General features: G+C 38.7%; 1 protein-coding gene across 48 annotated transcripts in view; it reads left to right on the top strand.

The window, feature by feature from the left end:
• NRXN3 (neurexin 3) overlaps window positions 1-14712 on the top strand; it is a 1038943-nt gene extending 1024231 nt beyond the window's left edge. For 25 of the 48 annotated variants that reach the window (XM_030007328.2, XM_030007330.2, XM_030007324.2 and 22 more), the window contains one exon: window positions 11125-14712. In XM_030007328.2, coding sequence (XP_029863188.1) covers window positions 11125-12050 — 926 coding nt within the window. In that variant the 3' untranslated portion in view covers window positions 12051-14712. Of the gene's footprint in view, window positions 1-2589; window positions 3321-11124 lie in introns of those variants that run through there. The other 23 variants (XM_030007362.2, XM_030007358.2, XM_030007356.2 and 20 more) reach the window with 3 other exon arrangements.
• The last annotated feature ends 3915 nt before the right edge of the window (window positions 14713-18627 follow it).

Genomic DNA, 18627 nt, shown 5'->3' with positions numbered 1-18627 from the left:
AGTAATGAAAACGTCTCGGCATTATCAATGCTGTTTTCAGCACAAATCCGAAACATAGCCCCATAGTAGCTACTATGAACAAAATTAACTCTATCCCAGCCAAAACCAGCATAGCTATTTAAATTTTGTGGGTTTTATGCGTATTTAACATTCCCCAGAACAAATACTGATCTTTCACTGGCTTTAGAGGTGCTATTTTTCCTCATGTTAATAAGTACCAAAACATCCTACCTGTTTGTTATGCTATTTATACAAAAGTACCCCTGGCCACATCTACAGGGCAGATAGCCCTATTGTTCCCAGAAATTCAAGCTTAAGATAGCCACCCACTTCCACTGATTGGTGGTAGCATGACCATTATGATGGGTTATGAAATTATCTTGCTGGCATTCCTGATGGAAAGCTAAGGTACATGCAGTGGTTACAGCCTGCTTTTCCCATCTCCTGGAGAGATTCATTGTGGACAGGTTCCAAAGCTTTATACATAACATTTGCCCTCTCCTAAAACATCAGTCAGAACAGATTGTTTTGCTGGGGCCCTGAGTTCCTTCTTAGAAGGACTCTGATTGTCAGGATGATGGTATTTATACAAGAAAAATATGGTTATCATATGTGACACCCAGAGAATTCAGAGGAAGCCGAAGACCCCTCTAGGACATATAGTACTTGGGATCCAGTTTTAGTAAAGACTCAGATAGAACTGATTAGTAATATCTTCCTGAACTTTAAAACCCTTTTGTAGCGTAGGAGAAACTAGCCTCAGTCTTATGCTAGCAGTGGCAGGTTTGCCTATGAAAAATCATATGGCCTTAGTACCAAATACTGCTAACTGGTGGGCCCCCAGCAGTAATCTTGGACAGCACATCTGAATAACTGCTCACCACTTCCAATAAATATTCATTACAACCAGAGCCTTTTCCAGCATAGCAGAGTGTGTTTGTAAGAACTAATTCTCCACCCTTTGCTCAAGCTGATCAGCACTTACAGGAGTATGCCCATTCTGACTTGGCAGAAAAATAAATGCCACTCATTTCAGGAATGCCCTGGAGAGTTAGGGCCAGAATACGGGCTGGTGTCTGGAGTTTTGAGTGTTTGATCCAAATACAAGGTCATAGTCAGGGCGAAAACTGTGTCCTAGCACAGCTTACGATTTCTCCTCACCCTTTTCCCCTTCTGACCTCCCCCAGAAATGCAGAGAACCTGCTGGAATGTGCTTTGCCCTTTCTGGAGAGGCATGGATGGTATACCCCCTGCACCCCCCCCGCCCCCCCCCCCACCCTCCCCAAGTCCTTGCTTGCTGTTCTGTTTTTCTACTTTCCCTAAATGCAACTTACTTTAAGCATGCATTATTATTAACATCCTACAGTAAAAATAAGCTATTATATAACCCATTTGTCGATCTCAGCCAATTTCTTCTATCTTTTTCTATGTCTATTTATGACGTACATCCAGACTGCACATCCTTTTTTTTCCTCTCCATGTTTATTTTAAAAAGAAGTGGTAAAAAAAAAAAAAAGATCTATTAAAAAAAAAAGCAACACTGGAGGGTGGTGGGGGTTTTGGCCAACAATTGAAAACAAATTTAAATGGGAGGGGGAGGGAAGGGAAGAGAATCCAATTCTTAACAAAAAAAAAAAAAAAACCAAATGATGTCCCTAGACTGCTTTGTCTGTTCCTTTCAATGTGTGCATCTGGTTCGTTCATCTTTGAAACCGTGTGGAATAATTTTTTCTTTAAAAATAAAATTTTAAAACCCCACAATTGTCCTTATCTCCCTTCTTCCTGGGAACAAAGTATCTTTTTCATTTTTTGCTTTTTTTTTTAGTATATCTCTACATAGTTATATTTTGATGTATTTCTTTTTAATGGTTGAATTTCTATCTTAGATTTCGTTTGTTCCAATCTCATAATGAAAAAAACCAAACAAAACAAAAGAGTTATGAATTGTTTTCTGCAATTTTTCCCTCTATTTCCCTCTTTAAATAAGGAACTACTTCACTGGCAGAATCCTACAGCTGTATTTTTGAGATTCTCCAGAGAATGTGAATATAAAAGCAACCATCTAATTTGAGAGTGGGGAAGGGGTGTGCCAACACAGTCATTACGGTCGAAACAGTGATTTGATGTGCTCAATAAATTATTGTCTCAAATTATTGAGAATACTGATGTTAATTTGATGGACTTCAGAAACAATGATTCTTAGAAGAAGGGGGCTGTGGGTAGCTACAGATGAAGTTGTTCTAACTCCAATGCATAAAACTAGTTTCCTTGTTTTTTTGTTTTACTCTCTGGTGGTTGTTGTTGTTGTTGTTATTATTATTATTAGTTATTATTATTATTATTATTATTAGTTTATGTATTTTTACTGCTATTTTTAGTAGGGAAAAGTTTTAACTGTTTTTATAATTTGAGAACCTTTAATGAAAATGTAAATATTAATACTTTATTAATTTTTTGTAACTTGCATGTTGAAGAAGTTGCAGCTTAGGGTTTGTGAGATTGTCAATGTTAGAGTTCTGTTCTTTCTTTTTGTTGATGGGCATGAATATGCTCATTTGTTTTTGTATATTGCCCATCCCTTCCTTACAGCCAGAAGCTCTAATGCTGCTAGATCACTCCGTACCGCCCTTACATGGACATGGCAACTGACTTACACATTCACTCCCATCATCTTCATCTCCTGTGTAGTACACTCATAGATTTTTACACTCCCACTCCATCCACCCTAGGCATTTTTTCTTCCCATAAGTTCCCCTCCACCACCCCTTTCTTTAGCATTGTTAAAATTTTATGTGCAGTCATCCATTCCTTAAAACACACACACACAAAAGTTATAGAAAAAAAGAAAATGTTTAAAAAAATATATATCAAATTGACCAAAAAGGCAAAAAAGCAACAAACTTTGCTTTTCAAAAACCATTATATATGTAGATATGCAAACAAGCAAAAGTAAATTCTATAAAATGTACAGGATTTTTCAACTGTAATATGCTAACAACCTTACATAAGATAAAAAAATACAACCAAAAAACAGCAGAAAAAAAACAAGTTCAAATTCGTTAAGGTGCAAGATTTTTTTCTTTTCATGTTATGTGGTGTGGATGTATGTGTTGTTGCCTCCCTGTATCGCCCTTTGTTGTAAAACAATTATATTAAAAAAGAAATAATAAACATTTTGCTAAAAAAGTTTTTAAGAAACAACAACGAAAAAAAGCAAGTTACAAGAATGTGGCAATGCTACTTGTCCAAGAGCATTCTTACACAACTTTCTTTTGTAAATTTTTCCTTTCATGCCAAAAAACATGCGGGCAATTTGTTGATGTAAGTTGACTGTTATGAAATCAATGTGGTATGCTTTCTAAATATTTTCATGTGTTTTTTGATGACTTTTTTTTTAAAGGAAATAATGTTTTTGGTTTTCATCATTTTTTTCAGTTCTCATAGGTTTTAATCTTTCTTTTGCTGACAAAGTGAATGACTTGTTATGTTTTTCCTTTTTCTGACCTTGTTGCTGTGGCATTTTTATTTTCTAGTATATGGTTTTGTTTTGGGAAAAATGTATAAGTTTGTTTATTTTTGAATCAGTTTGTATTTGCCTTTATGTTATGTGCTCTTTGTATATTGTCGATTATCAGATTATATTGTGCATTAGAAGGGGGTGAAGGAGCCTGTGGTAGTTTGCTCTGAGTCTTTCTCGGTCCCTCTGTAGAGCTTTCTTTCCCCTTTCCCAAAATGAATCACCGGTAATGCTACTTTCTTTCATGCTATTTAAATTGTGTGTAGCCTGGTGGTGTAGCCTTCATGTCAAGTAAAAAACAATGAGACTTCTTTAGCATTTTGGTAGCTCTCAGAGTCTTCTTACTGCAGCTCTACATCGTTCCTACTTTATTGCCATGAAAGTGTTTTATTTCTATCAATTTTCTTCATTGCTGATTATCTGCCTGATGTACAGTCTAAATGATACTCTCAAGTGTACTCTTACCAGGTAAACTCACCCATCATATTATGACTAGTATCAGGTTTGCTAATATCATCCAGATATGGTACCTTTGCCAGACACTTTCCTACTGGAACTCACGTCCCGAACCTCTAAAATTTCCTTGCTTCGAAAGAGATTTGGATTAATTTCTTTAAAAAGCAATGAGTAAAAGTAAGGAAAAGCTGTACTTCCTTATAAGCATGCGTGTTTTCACCATTCCTGCATTCCTGTGCTCAGTAGGTATCTTAGGTTCAACGGTCAAGTCCCTTGAGAAGCTGATGCGGAAAACAGAACAAATAATTATGCTGAGTAGGAAGCTGTCACCAGTTAATCATAAAAGTTTAAAATAATGATGGGAGATGGAAGAGGGCATGTTTCAATTGGTGCAGAGCAGCTCAGTGTCTGGGCACCAAAATACCTGTTTTTGCTCTAGAATCCTGCCTGCAGACACAATGTCAGGTCCTCTCTGGAAGGTATTAATACCTGTTTCACTGAAGCTGCACAGAGGTGACCAAGAATTTACGGTAATGATACGCAGCCCAACATTAACATGGGATTCATGACCTCTCAAACTCTGTACCTTCCTGTTGCTCATGAGCCATGTATTAGGAAGCACTGCAATAACTAATGTCTTTTAATATAGTTTGGGGGGCTTAGGAAATGCTTTTCAACCAACTCCACCAAAAGAAGTACAGTTTTACCTTTGAGGACTGTATATTCTCTGAAAGGAAAAGGAGATACGTGAGATGAAAAGTTGTGGTATTTTGTTGTGGAAATGATGTTTTTCTCTCTACTACTGACTGTCAATTGCAATTAAATCAGACTGCAAAGAGCAGAAAATATTGAGAATGATCATCTACTAGGTTTTGTGTTAGCATTATCTTTCCTGTGAATCAGGGACTATGTTCTGAATAATTTCCCCTTTTTATCTTCAGAGGACTCAAAGGAGAATTAACTAAAACACCATTAGACTGAAATTTATGAACTCAGTCATTTAATAAGGAATTATTGTGTTGATAAAAAGGTAAGGAATTATTTTGTTGCAAGTATTTCATACTGAAAGTGGAGTCAAACTTCAGAGGAACAGCATAAGAATAAAATGAAAATGACAAACTTTGGATGCAGAATTTCAAGTGCCTGCAGAAATGGATGAGTTGTGCAGCCTTTATGGATGGCATTTAAAAGATCTTCAACCACAGCTGGAAAAGAGAGGTGATAAGGGTGTGTCCCTTATCATCATCAGGAGAAGATGAATCTTTCAGGCTTCATTTTTGTGTGCCTTTTGTCCTCTATCAGTTTGATGCCTGAGACTCCAGTGAAGTAGTTGTGGCTCTAAAGATGAAAGCTGGCGGCTGCTACAGTTTTTAAGGTTTTTTTTTGTTTTGTTTTGGTTTTTTTGGGTGCCCTCTGCATTCATGACTTGCCCACAACATCCTCACAGTTCACAAGGCTTCTATTAAATTTTTAACACTCTGTCTTTTCCAGTGGCAGAGACCTCTTACTGGAGATCAGCCCCAGAGGTATGAATTATATATCTATAAATACGCTCATAAAGAAGAAACAGGGCAGCTTGAAGGCTAAAGTAGACCTTTTATATCCCAAATGACCTTGATAGTTTAAAGAAAAGCACAGCTCCATGAAAATAGTGTATGTGCTAGACTTAAAGGCTAACTTTTACGGAATATATGCACACTGTGTTTGCTTCGTGGCATTAGAAGGCCAAGCAGAGCACTAGACTGCTTGGTATAAGGTTTCCCACCTCACAGACCTCAGTTCTCTCAGTGCTGCTTCCAGTTTGTTCAGTAATTTTTTTGCAATTATACTGTTGATGTGTAAACTAATTTTTCCATCTGTATCACTGCAGAGGAAACCATTTTGTCTGTTTCCTTTTTGTTTAATTCTTTGGCATTGTGTTGTCAACAGACATTTTTAAAAAACATATTTCTGTCTGGGAAACATCCATTCCCTGCTTAGGAGAGAAAGCACAGAGTAGGTGAAAAATAAATCTGGAAAATCCTCATGAAATCTTTGGATTGCTAAAGTAATCCCAAACTTGCAGCATACCAGTGAATACTGTTAATGGGTTCTTAACAGCCAACAGAAAAAAAGGGGGAAAGAAAACTGTAACTACCAGGAAACAGACCGTATCATCCACAAACAGAATCTAAGTCTCATATGAATATTTGTTTTGAAGCCATGGCTCAAACTGGGTGGCAGCCTTGCCTTTTTTTTTTTAACCACAGAACAATTTGGAAATTAAAACTGTAAGTTTTATTCAAGACTGCAAAGCACTGATTTTGTGATTGAAAAAATGGTAGACACTGTGAGAAAATAGAAACTTCAGATAGGAAAATACAAACATAAAACCTGTCTCAAATGTCTTTCGCTTCCAAATTGTTGTGTAGGGTTTTTCAGGGGCTCCTCTTTAGCATTTTCTAGAGATCCAAATCTTTAAAGCACTTGCCTTCTGCAGCAAACCTTTCAGGATCCAAATCCCACATAAGATATTCTTAGCAACCGAGTGGCACTTTTAAATCTTTCCGTGCTTACCTTTAAACCAACTTGGGGCCCTGGGCAAGAGGCACCACGTCTCCGTCAAAGGACCACTGGCTCTTGGCAGCTTCCTGCTGCCTCAGCTGTCATTTTGTGAAAGATGGTTCCCCCTACACGCACACTTACCAGCTGCCTGTCCTCAGACTCCCCCTTGTGTCTCGTACGAGTAGAAATGTAGTACCAGTACCAGAGTTGATTGCAGGTATGATATGAAAGTTTGCACTTGCTCCCCTGCATAGGTGTTGGTGATCACGTTTCTCACACTGTCCTGGGAGCTTTTCAGAATTTACACTCTCTGTTATCCTTAAATAACACATTTCTTCTAGACTGAGTGGCATTTTTATCACGCCATTTTAAAGGATGTTTTAACTAATTCCTCTATAAATCGCATACCCCAAGAAGTATTCATTGTGCTTGCATCCTATTAGACCTACAACTTCTAGCTTGCTCTGAGTTTTGTGTAGATGCCTAACATACCAATAAAACAGAAGCCAGATTTGACACCTAGGGAGCTTTTTTCTGAGTTACCTTCTCCCACACAGCTTTTTTTCACTCTCACAGTTTCTTCCATTACAGAAAGAAAGAAAAACTAAAAATTCAAAGCATCATTACCACCCTTACAGCCATCTCCCTGATACTCCCCAAAAGTATGTTGTCTAAGTAAATGTAACAAATGAACGCCTTGATGGAGAAGTGATTCCTAATGAAGGACCTTTAACAGTCTCTTTATTTCTTTAGTATACAGGTAAACATAGTCTGGATCATTGGACAATTTGGTATAAAACTAGAGATGAGATTAAATAATTTTATGGGCATTCAAAGTTAATCCAGTCTTCCTGGTATGAAAGTTGTTTCTCTTCTCTCAAACATTGTGAGATTAAAACTTTGTAAAACTCATTCCTGAATCTGTCCTATTGTCTTCCATCCAACAGACTTGCTGGAATCAAAAAGCTCCGATCTGTTCTCCATCACTTATGTGAAACCCCACTTACCATAGCAACTCTATCAACTTTTCTTAACATTTCAAGAAGACCATGATCATTTTTATAGTTGCAGTAGTCTTGATCATTGGCTCAAGTCCTCGACAGCAACAAAAACTGTAGAACTATGACCAGGTTTTAAAGGCAAGGGTTACTGGGGCAAAAGAAAGATCTTCATATTAAATGTAAGATATTTCTGATTCCTTCAAGAAAATTAATCATTAATAGGACCAGAAGAATTTCTCTTTGGAAGAAAACTACCCAAAATATTGCCCCAGTGAGTGGCAGATCAACTGCATACTGATGCTGTGTGCCAGTATAATAGATTTTAAGAACAAAGGCACTTCAAAGCTCTAGATGAACAATTAAAAGCTGCCAAACTGTTTTTTTTCCAGTTGGGTGTCACGGATAGTGAATGAAAATCACAGATGAATACTACTTTTTAACAGCAAAACACTGATCTTAAAAAATCATTTAAAGGGACACTACCTATCCCTGACTCTCTGGATCTTAAGTTCCCCACTCGTGCAATGTGATATAATGTGCACTTAAATGCTATTATTTTTATTCATTTTTTACCAGACTCACAGATTATCTTTTGCTCTGAGGCATACTCCAAGTTTATCCTGAGACCACCTGTTTGCATAGATTATAGATGCCCTACTCTAACCATGGATAGGGCTTCTGGACATATATAAATCATATTACATGCTCTAGTTTCTACATCGCACAGAAAACAGCTCAGATGCATGAGCACAAAATGCCATGTAGCCATTTGGCAGACTACACTTTTCTGCTTTTTACATAATTTTTTTGAAGATACATAGTTTGAAGAGATTGACATTATTTTACAAATATGATACTTATTTCTTCATCCTCCATCCAGTAACAAAAATGGTATGAACATGCTAAGGAAGGTCAGAAAACTAAACAACATATTCAGATTGGCCCTTTGTATCTTAGCTTAAGAATAACTTTGCATGAAAGTATGCAAAGTACCATATTTCTTATTTTGCCCTGATTTCTAACCTGGTACCTCTGAGATAAATCTGATTGTTTCAATTGATTAAAGTGTGTCACCACTTAGTTTCTCATTAAGGATAAGAATAAGCCATATTGCTAGTTCAGCTATCCAGATTTAATCAAACTGTTAAGTACCTTTTTCAGTGTATTGCTATCTTCAATATGTAATTTGTTCAAATATATTGCTCTCCAAATATATTTAGAAGGGATTATGATTTGAGACCATATTCTTTATAGAACTCCCATGGACATTACTGGCAGTATTTTATGGGAAACAAGTGCATGTAATATATAGTGTAGATAGGAGAGAGCAGAATTTTGACCCTGATGCTGTTCAGCATTGTAACAATGCCAGACTGTTCATTAGCAGTTATTAATACATAATTAAAAGCCAAAATTATTTATTTAGAAGCTAAAATTCCTTTTGCATATCTTTCCTTACGCAACGGTGAGTATAAATCAAAATTTCTCATGCTTTAGAAATACTTCTTACTGAGCTGCACTCCTTCCAACAAATCTAGATGACTACTCATAGTGTCAGATGAACTCTTCAGTTTATATTTAAAGCAGGTAACTTAAGTGGCTAGCCAAAGAAAAATTACCCAAGGGAGAATTTATACACAAACTTTCAAAAGCAGTATGGGTCACCCTAAAAAAGTGTTGGCGACCTGTATATCAGTGGAAGACTATGTAATCTGAACTAAATGAGTTAGATAAATTAATTATACCTCCACATCAGAATAAAACAGTGAAGTGTTTATTACCCATAGGCTCAAAAGTAGAAGTGCAGTCATATTACAATATGACATATTGCAACCCCTGCCAGCAACTAGGCACCACACAGCCGCTTACTCACTCCCCCGCCACCCAGTGGGATGGGGGAGAGAATCAGGAAAAAAAAAGGTAAAAGTCGTGAGTTGAGAGAAGAACAGTTTAATAGAACAGAAAGAAAGAAACTAATAATGATAATAATAACAATAATAAAATGACAGTAACAATAGAAGTATTGGAATATACAAAACAAGTGATGCACAATGCAATTGCTCACCACTCGCTGACCGATGCTCAGTTAGTTCCTGAGCAGCGATCCCCCCAGGCCAGCTCCCCCCAGTTTATACACTGGGCATGACATCACATGGTTTGGAATATTCCTTTGGCCAGTTTGGGTCAGCTGTCCTGGCTGTGTCCCCTCCCAACTTCTTGTGCTCCTCCAGCCTTCTTGCTGGCTGGGCATGAGAAGCTGAAAAATCCTTGACTTAGTCTAAACACTACTTAGCAACAACTGAAAACATCAGTATGTTATCAACATTCTTCTCATACTGAATCCAAGACATAACACTATACCAGCTACTAGAAAGAAAATTAACTCTATCCATCCCAGCCAAAACCAGGACAATAGACAAAAGAGGACTACTACCCTAAAAGTAGCAATATTGCTGCTCAGAAACCAAATCTTAGAAATGACGCGCTGATTTTCTTGTTTCAGTTTTAGCTTATACTGTGGTAAGGTACAAATGTTATAGCTACAGCTTCATTGTTCTACTTCAAGAGTAGACCATAGGTCTGCCTCATTTTCAGTCCTCTGTAGGCAGGTAGCCATCATGTTAGGAAAAAGTAACACTGATCACAGCTATCTGCATATCAAGAAGTTAACAGTAGGTGCAAAGACAACTTCTGCAGTACATTCCTGTGCTCAAGTGCTAATTTTGGTCATCAGAGTCTTTATTCAGTTATATCATCAATCACAATAAAGTCTATCTTAATTTTTAATCAAATTCTAGTAAAGGAATATCAAGAAGAACCGAAGATGAAGATAGTATGGCATTAGTAGCCCCAAAAGATGCAAGCAAAGGGACATCCCTGGTATCAAACAGAATGGTAAAGAAAGATTAAAAAGAGATGAACAAGTGTTGAGTAGAGGTCTGTACCGTCATGGACCCCAGTAAGTACTTGGTTCGTACTCCATCCCTCACTTTCATGAACTTTCCCACAGTTTAAAAACCAGGCAACAATCAAGAAGAAATGTACGGATGGGAAAGGCCTTAGGGAAAGGCCTTATAAACTGCTACAGAAGGTGAGCAGACTTGAATGTCACTGAAGAAATACCAATGCTATTTTAAATTAAAAGAATCAGAGGAGGAAAAACTGGCAAGACGAGTGGTAAAATCCATCCAGGAGAACATTGCTCAATGGAAGTCTAAAATAATTAATTTAAACAGTCTTGTAACCAAATGCTTAAGATCACTACCAAAAAAATTCATGTCCACAGAGTCACTTGAGAGTATCTTCAAAAATCAAAAACTTTGAGTCCCCCAAAATTCAGAGTATTTCACTGTACGTACCTAGCAAGGCTAAGAGAGGGAGGAAATGGAACATGCAGTTTACGAACATCAAATCAGAGTGGGAGGGAAGAATGAAAGGCACCCCCAGGAAAGTATGTTGGTAGTGTAGTTAGGGCAAGAAACCTGATCCCTGACACTTTTTCATAATGCCCAAATCCTCTCTTGCCCTTGAGTTAAGTGAATTGAAAATGGTACATTGCATCATTAAAATGTACTAATCTTCTTTTTTTTCTCTTTTCCATCCCAGGAGGTGAATTAGTTATCCCACTACTTGTAGAAGACCCTTTAGATATCCCTCCTATTGCTACTCGTGCACCTTTCATTACACTTCCCCCTACCTTTCGCCCCCTCCTCACCATTATTGAGACCACCAAAGATTCCCTGTCCATGACCTCTGAGGCGGGGTTACCTTGCTTGTCGGACCAAGGCAGCGATGGTTGTGATGATGATGGCTTGGTGATATCTGGGTATGGCTCAGGGGAAACCTTTGACTCTAACCTACCCCCTACTGATGATGAAGATTTTTACACCACCTTCTCCTTGGTAACAGATAAGAGTCTTTCCACTTCAATCTTCGAAGGTGGCTACAAAGCACACGCACCCAAGTGGGAATCCAAGGACTTTAGACCTAACAAAGTCTCCGAAACTGGTAGGACTACTACCACGTCTTTGTCCCCTGAGCTGATCCGCTCCACAGCTTCGTCCTCGACTGGGATGGTGCCCAAATTGCCAGCCGGCAAAATGAATAACCGTGAGCTCAAACCCCAGCCTGACATAGTCTTGCTTCCGTTGCCCACTGCCTATGAGCTAGACAGCACAAAGCTGAAGAGCCCGCTAATCACTTCCCCCATGTTCCGTAATGTGCCCACAGCAAACCCCACGGAGCCGGGAATCAGACGGGTTCCGGGGGCCTCAGAGGTGGTCCGCGAGTCGAGCAGCACAACGGGGATGGTCGTCGGCATTGTGGCTGCTGCCGCCCTCTGCATCCTCATCCTCCTGTATGCCATGTACAAGTACAGGAACAGGGACGAGGGGTCCTATCAGGTGGACGAGACGCGGAACTACATCAGCAACTCAGCCCAGAGCAATGGCACGCTCGTGAAGGAGAAGCAGCAGAGCTCAAAGAGCGGCCACAAGAAACAGAAAAACAAGGACAAAGAGTATTATGTGTAAAAAAGAATACTTATTTATATATAAATATATAAATACTTAATGAGATTTAACTGAAATATCAGAACCATTGCAGCGAGTGAGATTGGGAGATATCGTTTGTGGGAAAAAGTATTGGGAAAAAAAAAAATTCAGCAGTGACTGTTAATGTCTCAGTCATCGCTTGGAGTCAGCAAACTCTGCCCTAATGTATTATAAAGCACACTTAGCGTTCTGGAGATGGCGCGCACAGCTCTGCCCTGTTAGTGAACTTGGACGTCTCCAAATCTCCTCCTCCGGTGAACTTTCTGCAAAGGTAGAAGACTTCATGGCTTACTTGTTTCATATCTCCAAGTGAGTCTTTAACAATGTTCGTGATCCCTGACTGTATCGATAATTTTTCAGTTTACTTATTTAAAAAAAAAAGAAGGAAAAAGAAAAAAACGCAAACATTATTAAACAACAAAAAAATATTGAACAAACTGATCTGGCCATGTCCAGCATACATACAATTTTTCGAGATTGGAGGAGGGGAATAAATGATTTTGGAGATTGTTGGTTTTTTGGTTTTGTTTTGTTTCTTGGGTTGTTTTTTGTTTGGTTTTTTTTTTGGTTACTTTTGGGTGTGGGAGGGAAGGGTGGAGAGGAGCGGTGTGGGGGGTGAACCAGGACATGAGAAGAAATCTCGGAGAAAAAATAATCCATAATAAATAAAGAGAGACTATTGCCATATATGAACTCAAAAGCTACCCATGGTGTTTACTCTGCATATCTGGTTGTGTTGTCTCTAGAATCCGTTGTCTTGCAGTAAGTTGTTTGCTAACAACGCAGTGAAAGTGTCTGATGGGTGGTGCTGAAGAAAATTATCATGCAAAGCTGGTTCCCTTGGATCTGGCTCCAGTATTTGCAACTGAACTGAAGAATAGATGGGTTTGGGTCTGCTCTGATCAATCATTGGCTTTATTTGTGAATATCACTTAGTATGCATTAGCACAGCCAAACTATGGTTAAAGGGATTTGAAGATTCAAAAAAGAATGCTTAAAAAATGGCTAACCATTCTGAGCTGAATATACCATGCAAAAATAAAGGAGCCTTCCTCTGGGTTCTGGTTCTGTGACTGATTGCAATGCATGCAAAAAATAATAAATCAGTTTAATAAAGAGATCAGAAAGACACCAGTGGAGTTCAACTTGTGACAAGACCCATAAATGTCAGAAAAGCTAAACACTTGTAAAAGAATGCAAAACACATAGGGTTTTTTGACATAAAAACTGTTCTGCACATGTAATATTTTAATTTTGTAGCTTGACATTTCAAATCATCTCTGTCTTTCCATTTGCCGTATTCTCCCTTTTCCTTCTCTTTTATATAAAAGAAAATAAATAAAGCTGCTGTGACACACAAAAAATAATAAAGAAAAAGGAATTTAATAATATTATATATATATATACACACAGATATATTTATCATGGTATGTTTGACGGGACGACTGGAACAGAAGTTCTGTTATGGTCTTAATGTGGAATGAGAATGTTCTTGAAGAACAAAGTAAAACAAAACAGACAACAAAAGCAAACCTTAAAATGTGAAGAGAGTGTGTGTTTTAGCTTTGTCACAGTTACCTGTGTCAAAAAAAAAATCTGAAATTTTGTTTACATATTTTACTACTATTTTTTTTGCTAGTATAATTTCTATATGGATGCCCTGATGGTGTATATACTGTTTTATGGTTAAATTGGGAATGTCTTTTGGTTTTATTTAACTTATTTAATTTGGTTGTTTGGTTTCTACATTTTCCCAATTATTGTGAAAAGGATTATCTTACTGTACAGAACAATAGCCAGGTGGTTTGACGGCCATGCCTATCATGTGCAAAAAAGCAAATGAGGGAGAGAGAGACAGAGAGGAAAACAACAAAAACCAAGATGGATTGAGAACTCTGGAATATCAGACATGTACACTTTTTCTGTATACGGATGAAAACTAATCAGCTGTTTAGGTTTAGAAATCTACTCTTGCTGGTGTTTATAAGTCGCATGAATATTTGACTTTGAAGTGTCATCAAATACACACACGCACATGGGAACTTACTTAAATTTAAAAAAAACAGCCTTCTCAAACATTTGGAGAAGATGCTTTCATGTTAACAAATATTTTCAGTGCGTGTATGTGTGCGTGTGTGTGGTGCGTGTGCGTGTGTGCGAGGTTGAGCTTTTTTTTCCTTTTTTATTTTTTATACTAAAAAGAAAAAAAAAGACAGGTTTTAAAAAGGTATGAAAGCACGATTTTAGATGACTTAACTGGCCGAAACTATATAAAGTTGATTATATCTTGATGTCTGTAAAAGATTGCTGTTCTTGGAGTCTTGGAGTCTTGTGAAATGATTTCCTGCTTTCTTTCTTCCTTTCCTTTTTGCTTTCCTTTTTTAAGTTAAGGGAAAAAGATTTACACTTTCCTTTTTTGTGTAAGTTTCTATTGGACAGTTTTGGGGAACATGTGCATTTCTGTATGTGGGCTTCTACCATATCCCTGTTGCTTTATGGACAACCTTAAGAATTTTTATTTCAGTTATCGTGATGTTATTGCTTTTTTCCCCTTTCTTTTTCTTCTTTCTTTTTGATTCTTTTTCTTTCCTATTTGCATTTTGTTTAAAGATATGCTTAGCAATAAAATGTTCTTCCCAAAGCCCTCGATGTTGCTGGGTTTTTATTTCTGAAAGACTTCAGGGAAATTCCAGACCTTTAAAGGTGAAAAGTAGTCTGTGAAGCAGGTATCCCCCATCTCACAGGAGTGTCTAGCCACCAGATTACAGAATCATGTTCATGTTTGCATTCTTTCATTAGTCCAATGAATCTTAATTCTTTCCTTTGCAGGGACATAAATTCAACCTGAGTGTGGGGTCTACCTCACACCACTCCCAACCCTTTGTCCACCACCACCGCCACCTCAGTGGGGTAAAGAGCAGTTCTCTGGAATACAGGTTTCAGTGACCTCAGACAAAAGCATACCTAGGACATTGACTTAGTATGCCCTTTCTAATGTGCTGCCTGTTTTCAGTCTCCCTTTGAAGTGTGTGGCTCTTCCCATGACATTTATGGGATTCTGGGTTCCTCTTCTGTGGCCAGGAGTCTGTTTGATGTGCTGCAGCAGCTGAATCCTTTTGGGGATTTGACTAGCCAATTTGATACAGAAAAGCATTCACATCATTTTATATGAGGATCTAACTTAGGTCCTCTGAATTTATCTATGACTTTCCATGCACTACCTAAGGAACACAGTTTACTTACTTGAGTACTATGGATCAGACTTAGGTACCTGAAGTAGATGGTCTGTGTTCACTTCATTGCAGGTAGGCTCTGAGGTTCCCAAAACCCCGATCGTATCTGCTGCCTGCCCTTTGTTGTCCTACTGGGCATTATAGCCTATTATGATTCTGGCCACCATGCAAAATTGCCAATATCCTGTCTGTCTTTAGCAAGTTGTGCAGAACTTCAGTTCACAGTAGTAGTTTTTTTCAAATTGGTTCTTCCCAAGCTACCTGCAAGATTTGACTGTTTAGAGGCATCTGGAGGTCAGCCAAATGAATGTTTCACAGCCCTTTCATTTTTCAACCAAGGATGACTTCATCTCTTTTTTTCTTCTTTTTTTTCCTTTTTTTCTTTTTTTTTCTTTTTTCTTTTTCTTCTTTTTTCTTTTTTTTTCTTTCTTCCCCCCCCCCCCCCGGCAGAATCCACAGCTCTTTTAACCAGTATTTTCCACAGGTTTCATTTACAGCCAAATTAGACTCAGGATAAACTGATTGTTCAGGTATTCCCTGTGATTTTTCTTCATTGTTTTTGCTCACGTGTTTGCATGGGTGAGAATATGTATGTGTATGTACATGTGAGGGTTTTTTAAATTTTACTGTTTTCAGTTCTTTCGTGAATCATGTTCTAACGCCTTACAGATCCTCACAAGTATCAAAACCACAGGTTCTGGTCTAAACTCCACTCATTTCTTCCCCAAAATTATGAAATTCCTCAGTGATGACTGGTGCCTAATATTCCCAGTACAGGAGCAGTCAGCTGGCACGTAGATGTAGGTCTGAACTTAATTGCCTCTTTTAATATTGCAGAAAATTGCCTTATCACCAAGCAGTTGGTGTTCTGAGAAAAGCATTTTTTTTCTCAGTGCTTTTCTCAAAACCTGTTATACTTCATATCATTATGAAAAATTACATGAAGCAAGAAATTTCAACTGATTTACCCTAACCCTCTGCCTATAGTCACTCTTTTTTTCATTTTCTCTGTCACCTAATGCTCATTTTATTCCTTAGGCTAAATGAAAGTGTCAGAAAGGAGATTTCATTGTTGTCTGAAAGACTTGGGTTTATTGTGTGTCTTTGGCTGATCACTGAATCATAGAATTGTTGAGGTTGAAAGGGACCTCTGGAGATCATCTAGTCCAAGCACTACCTCCCCAAAGCAGGGTCAGCTACAGAAAGTTGCCCAGGATTGTGTCCAGTCAGGTTTTTAATATCTCCACATGTAAACTCCACAGCCTCTCTGGGCAACCTGTTCTAGTGTGACCACCCTCATTGTAAACAATTTTTATTGTGGACAGATGAAATTTAACATTTCTTAATTTGTTCCTGTTCCCTCTTACCCTTTTTCTGGGTAGCACTGAGAAGAGCCTGGCTCCCTCCCTTTACAACCTTCCTTCAGGTGTTTATATATATTGATAAGATTCCCCATAAGCCTTCAGTTCTCCAGGCTGAGTAGTCCCAGCTCTTTCAGCCTCTACTTGTACAACAGGTGCTGCAATCTCTTATTCATCTTCATGGCCCTTTGCTGGACTCACTCCAGTATCTGCAAAATGTGGAGCAGACACAATTGCCTTACCACCATCTCTGAGCTAGGGATATAGCTCTTTTCAAGGACCAGGGCTTGGCACTTGCTCCTCTTCTCAGCATTTTGTACTGGTAAGCAACATCCCACTTATTGTATCACTTCTTGAAGATCCCTGTCTTGGATGCCTAGTTCTACTCTTCCCAAAACTGTTCAGCACATCTCTGCTTATTGCACAGTTGCAGAGGCTCCTTACAAGTGCTGAGACACATCATGAAGATCTGAGCACTGATGGGCTCTAGTCTTCCCAGTCCTCATGTTGCAGGAAAGGACTAGTGAGAAGCAGCTTTGATGCTGGTTCCTTTTCCAGATACTTCTGTCCATGCCTCTGGGCTGGGAGGGAGAACAGAGATGCTGATCACCTCTGCAGTTGCTGTGCCTGGCTGCTTTTTTGCCCCAAGAAGTGAGAAAATATTGATCAGACAGTTTTGTGATAATGATTAAAAAACAAATATTCCCCCCCCCCCCCCCCCCCAATTCCATAGTGGAAGTATCTTCAGTCATAAGGTGGTGATGACTCCCAAGGAAGGCAAAGACACATGAATTATAATTAATGGATGTGACTTGACACTTAAAGCCAAAGCTAAGCATGTTACTTTTATGGAGATGCAGTTTTTAAAGCTGCCAGTCTGGAAGGGGCATGCAAGATCACGAAGTCCTGTCAGGTGCCCTATGAGCACATACAGACAGTTACATGCAGCTGTTCCCATTTTATCATACATCGTCCCTAGCTGCCAAGGTTGGCACTGGCTCCCTAGAAGATGTTTCTCATATGGTAGAACAAATCATTAGCTTTCCTTCCCCACATACAAGCGGTGACAAAGGGACAGAAAAGCAACACAACTTGCCTTCCAGCTGTCAGCATCACAGAATCTTCTTGGCTGAGCAGAGACACCAGCACGAGAAGAAAGACTATTATTGCCTGCTGTTCGGCTCCCTGGATGGGACCCTGGATGGGCTCTGAGAGCACATTTGCCAAGGTGGTAATGAAGTATTGCAACCAGGGGTGTCATGATAAATGTAGGAGGTTGGGGTGTGAGGTCTTGACTGACTCTTACTCCTTATTGGAGAAAGTTTCCCTACGGTAGCAACATTTGTTGGGTTAAGAAACAAAATTACAACCTCTTCTTCAATTTGGTAAAACACTGCCTTATATATCGCACTCTGGTTTCTCGTCAGACCATACACGTTGCACAGTGCAGTATCTCCTGTCTGTCCCCAAATCGTCCTCATAATCCCCTTTCTCTGGAGACCCTGTTCATGCTGCCTTTCACAGACCAGCAATTATGGTGCCATTCAAGGTAAACCTTCAGTAAATGGTTGGTCTGCAGGGATTCGATGTTTATAATTTGGGCACATGGCTTGCAAGAGGGAGGAACAGAGCACACACACACACACGCAAGAGATTATGTTGGACTGCATATAGCTGAAAAAGGGCTTAGTTTTTAAAGGTATTAAGGTGGCTAATTCTTACTGAAAGAGGGGAAATCAGCTACATAAATACCTTTAAAAACTGAGTCCATTTCAGTGTAATAGTCAGATAAAGTTAATTAGCTAGTGTTAATTGCTTGGGCTTTTGCAGTACCAAATGGTGTAGGCAAGTGGTGGACAACATTCCGCTCTTTCTCCCTTACATAAAGTTTACAGAACTCAGCTGCCTTCAGGGTGGGAGTCAAAATGAGAGATAGTTCAGGTCTGCTGTAAATTACCTGGA

The sequence above is a fragment of the Aquila chrysaetos genome, chromosome 2 (genome assembly GCF_900496995.4).
Source record: "Aquila chrysaetos chrysaetos chromosome 2, bAquChr1.4, whole genome shotgun sequence".
In the NCBI taxonomy this organism is placed as follows: Eukaryota; Metazoa; Chordata; class Aves; order Accipitriformes; family Accipitridae; genus Aquila; species Aquila chrysaetos.
Note: the sequence above shows the minus strand (reverse complement) of the source record. Positions and strands in the feature narration are given on the sequence as shown.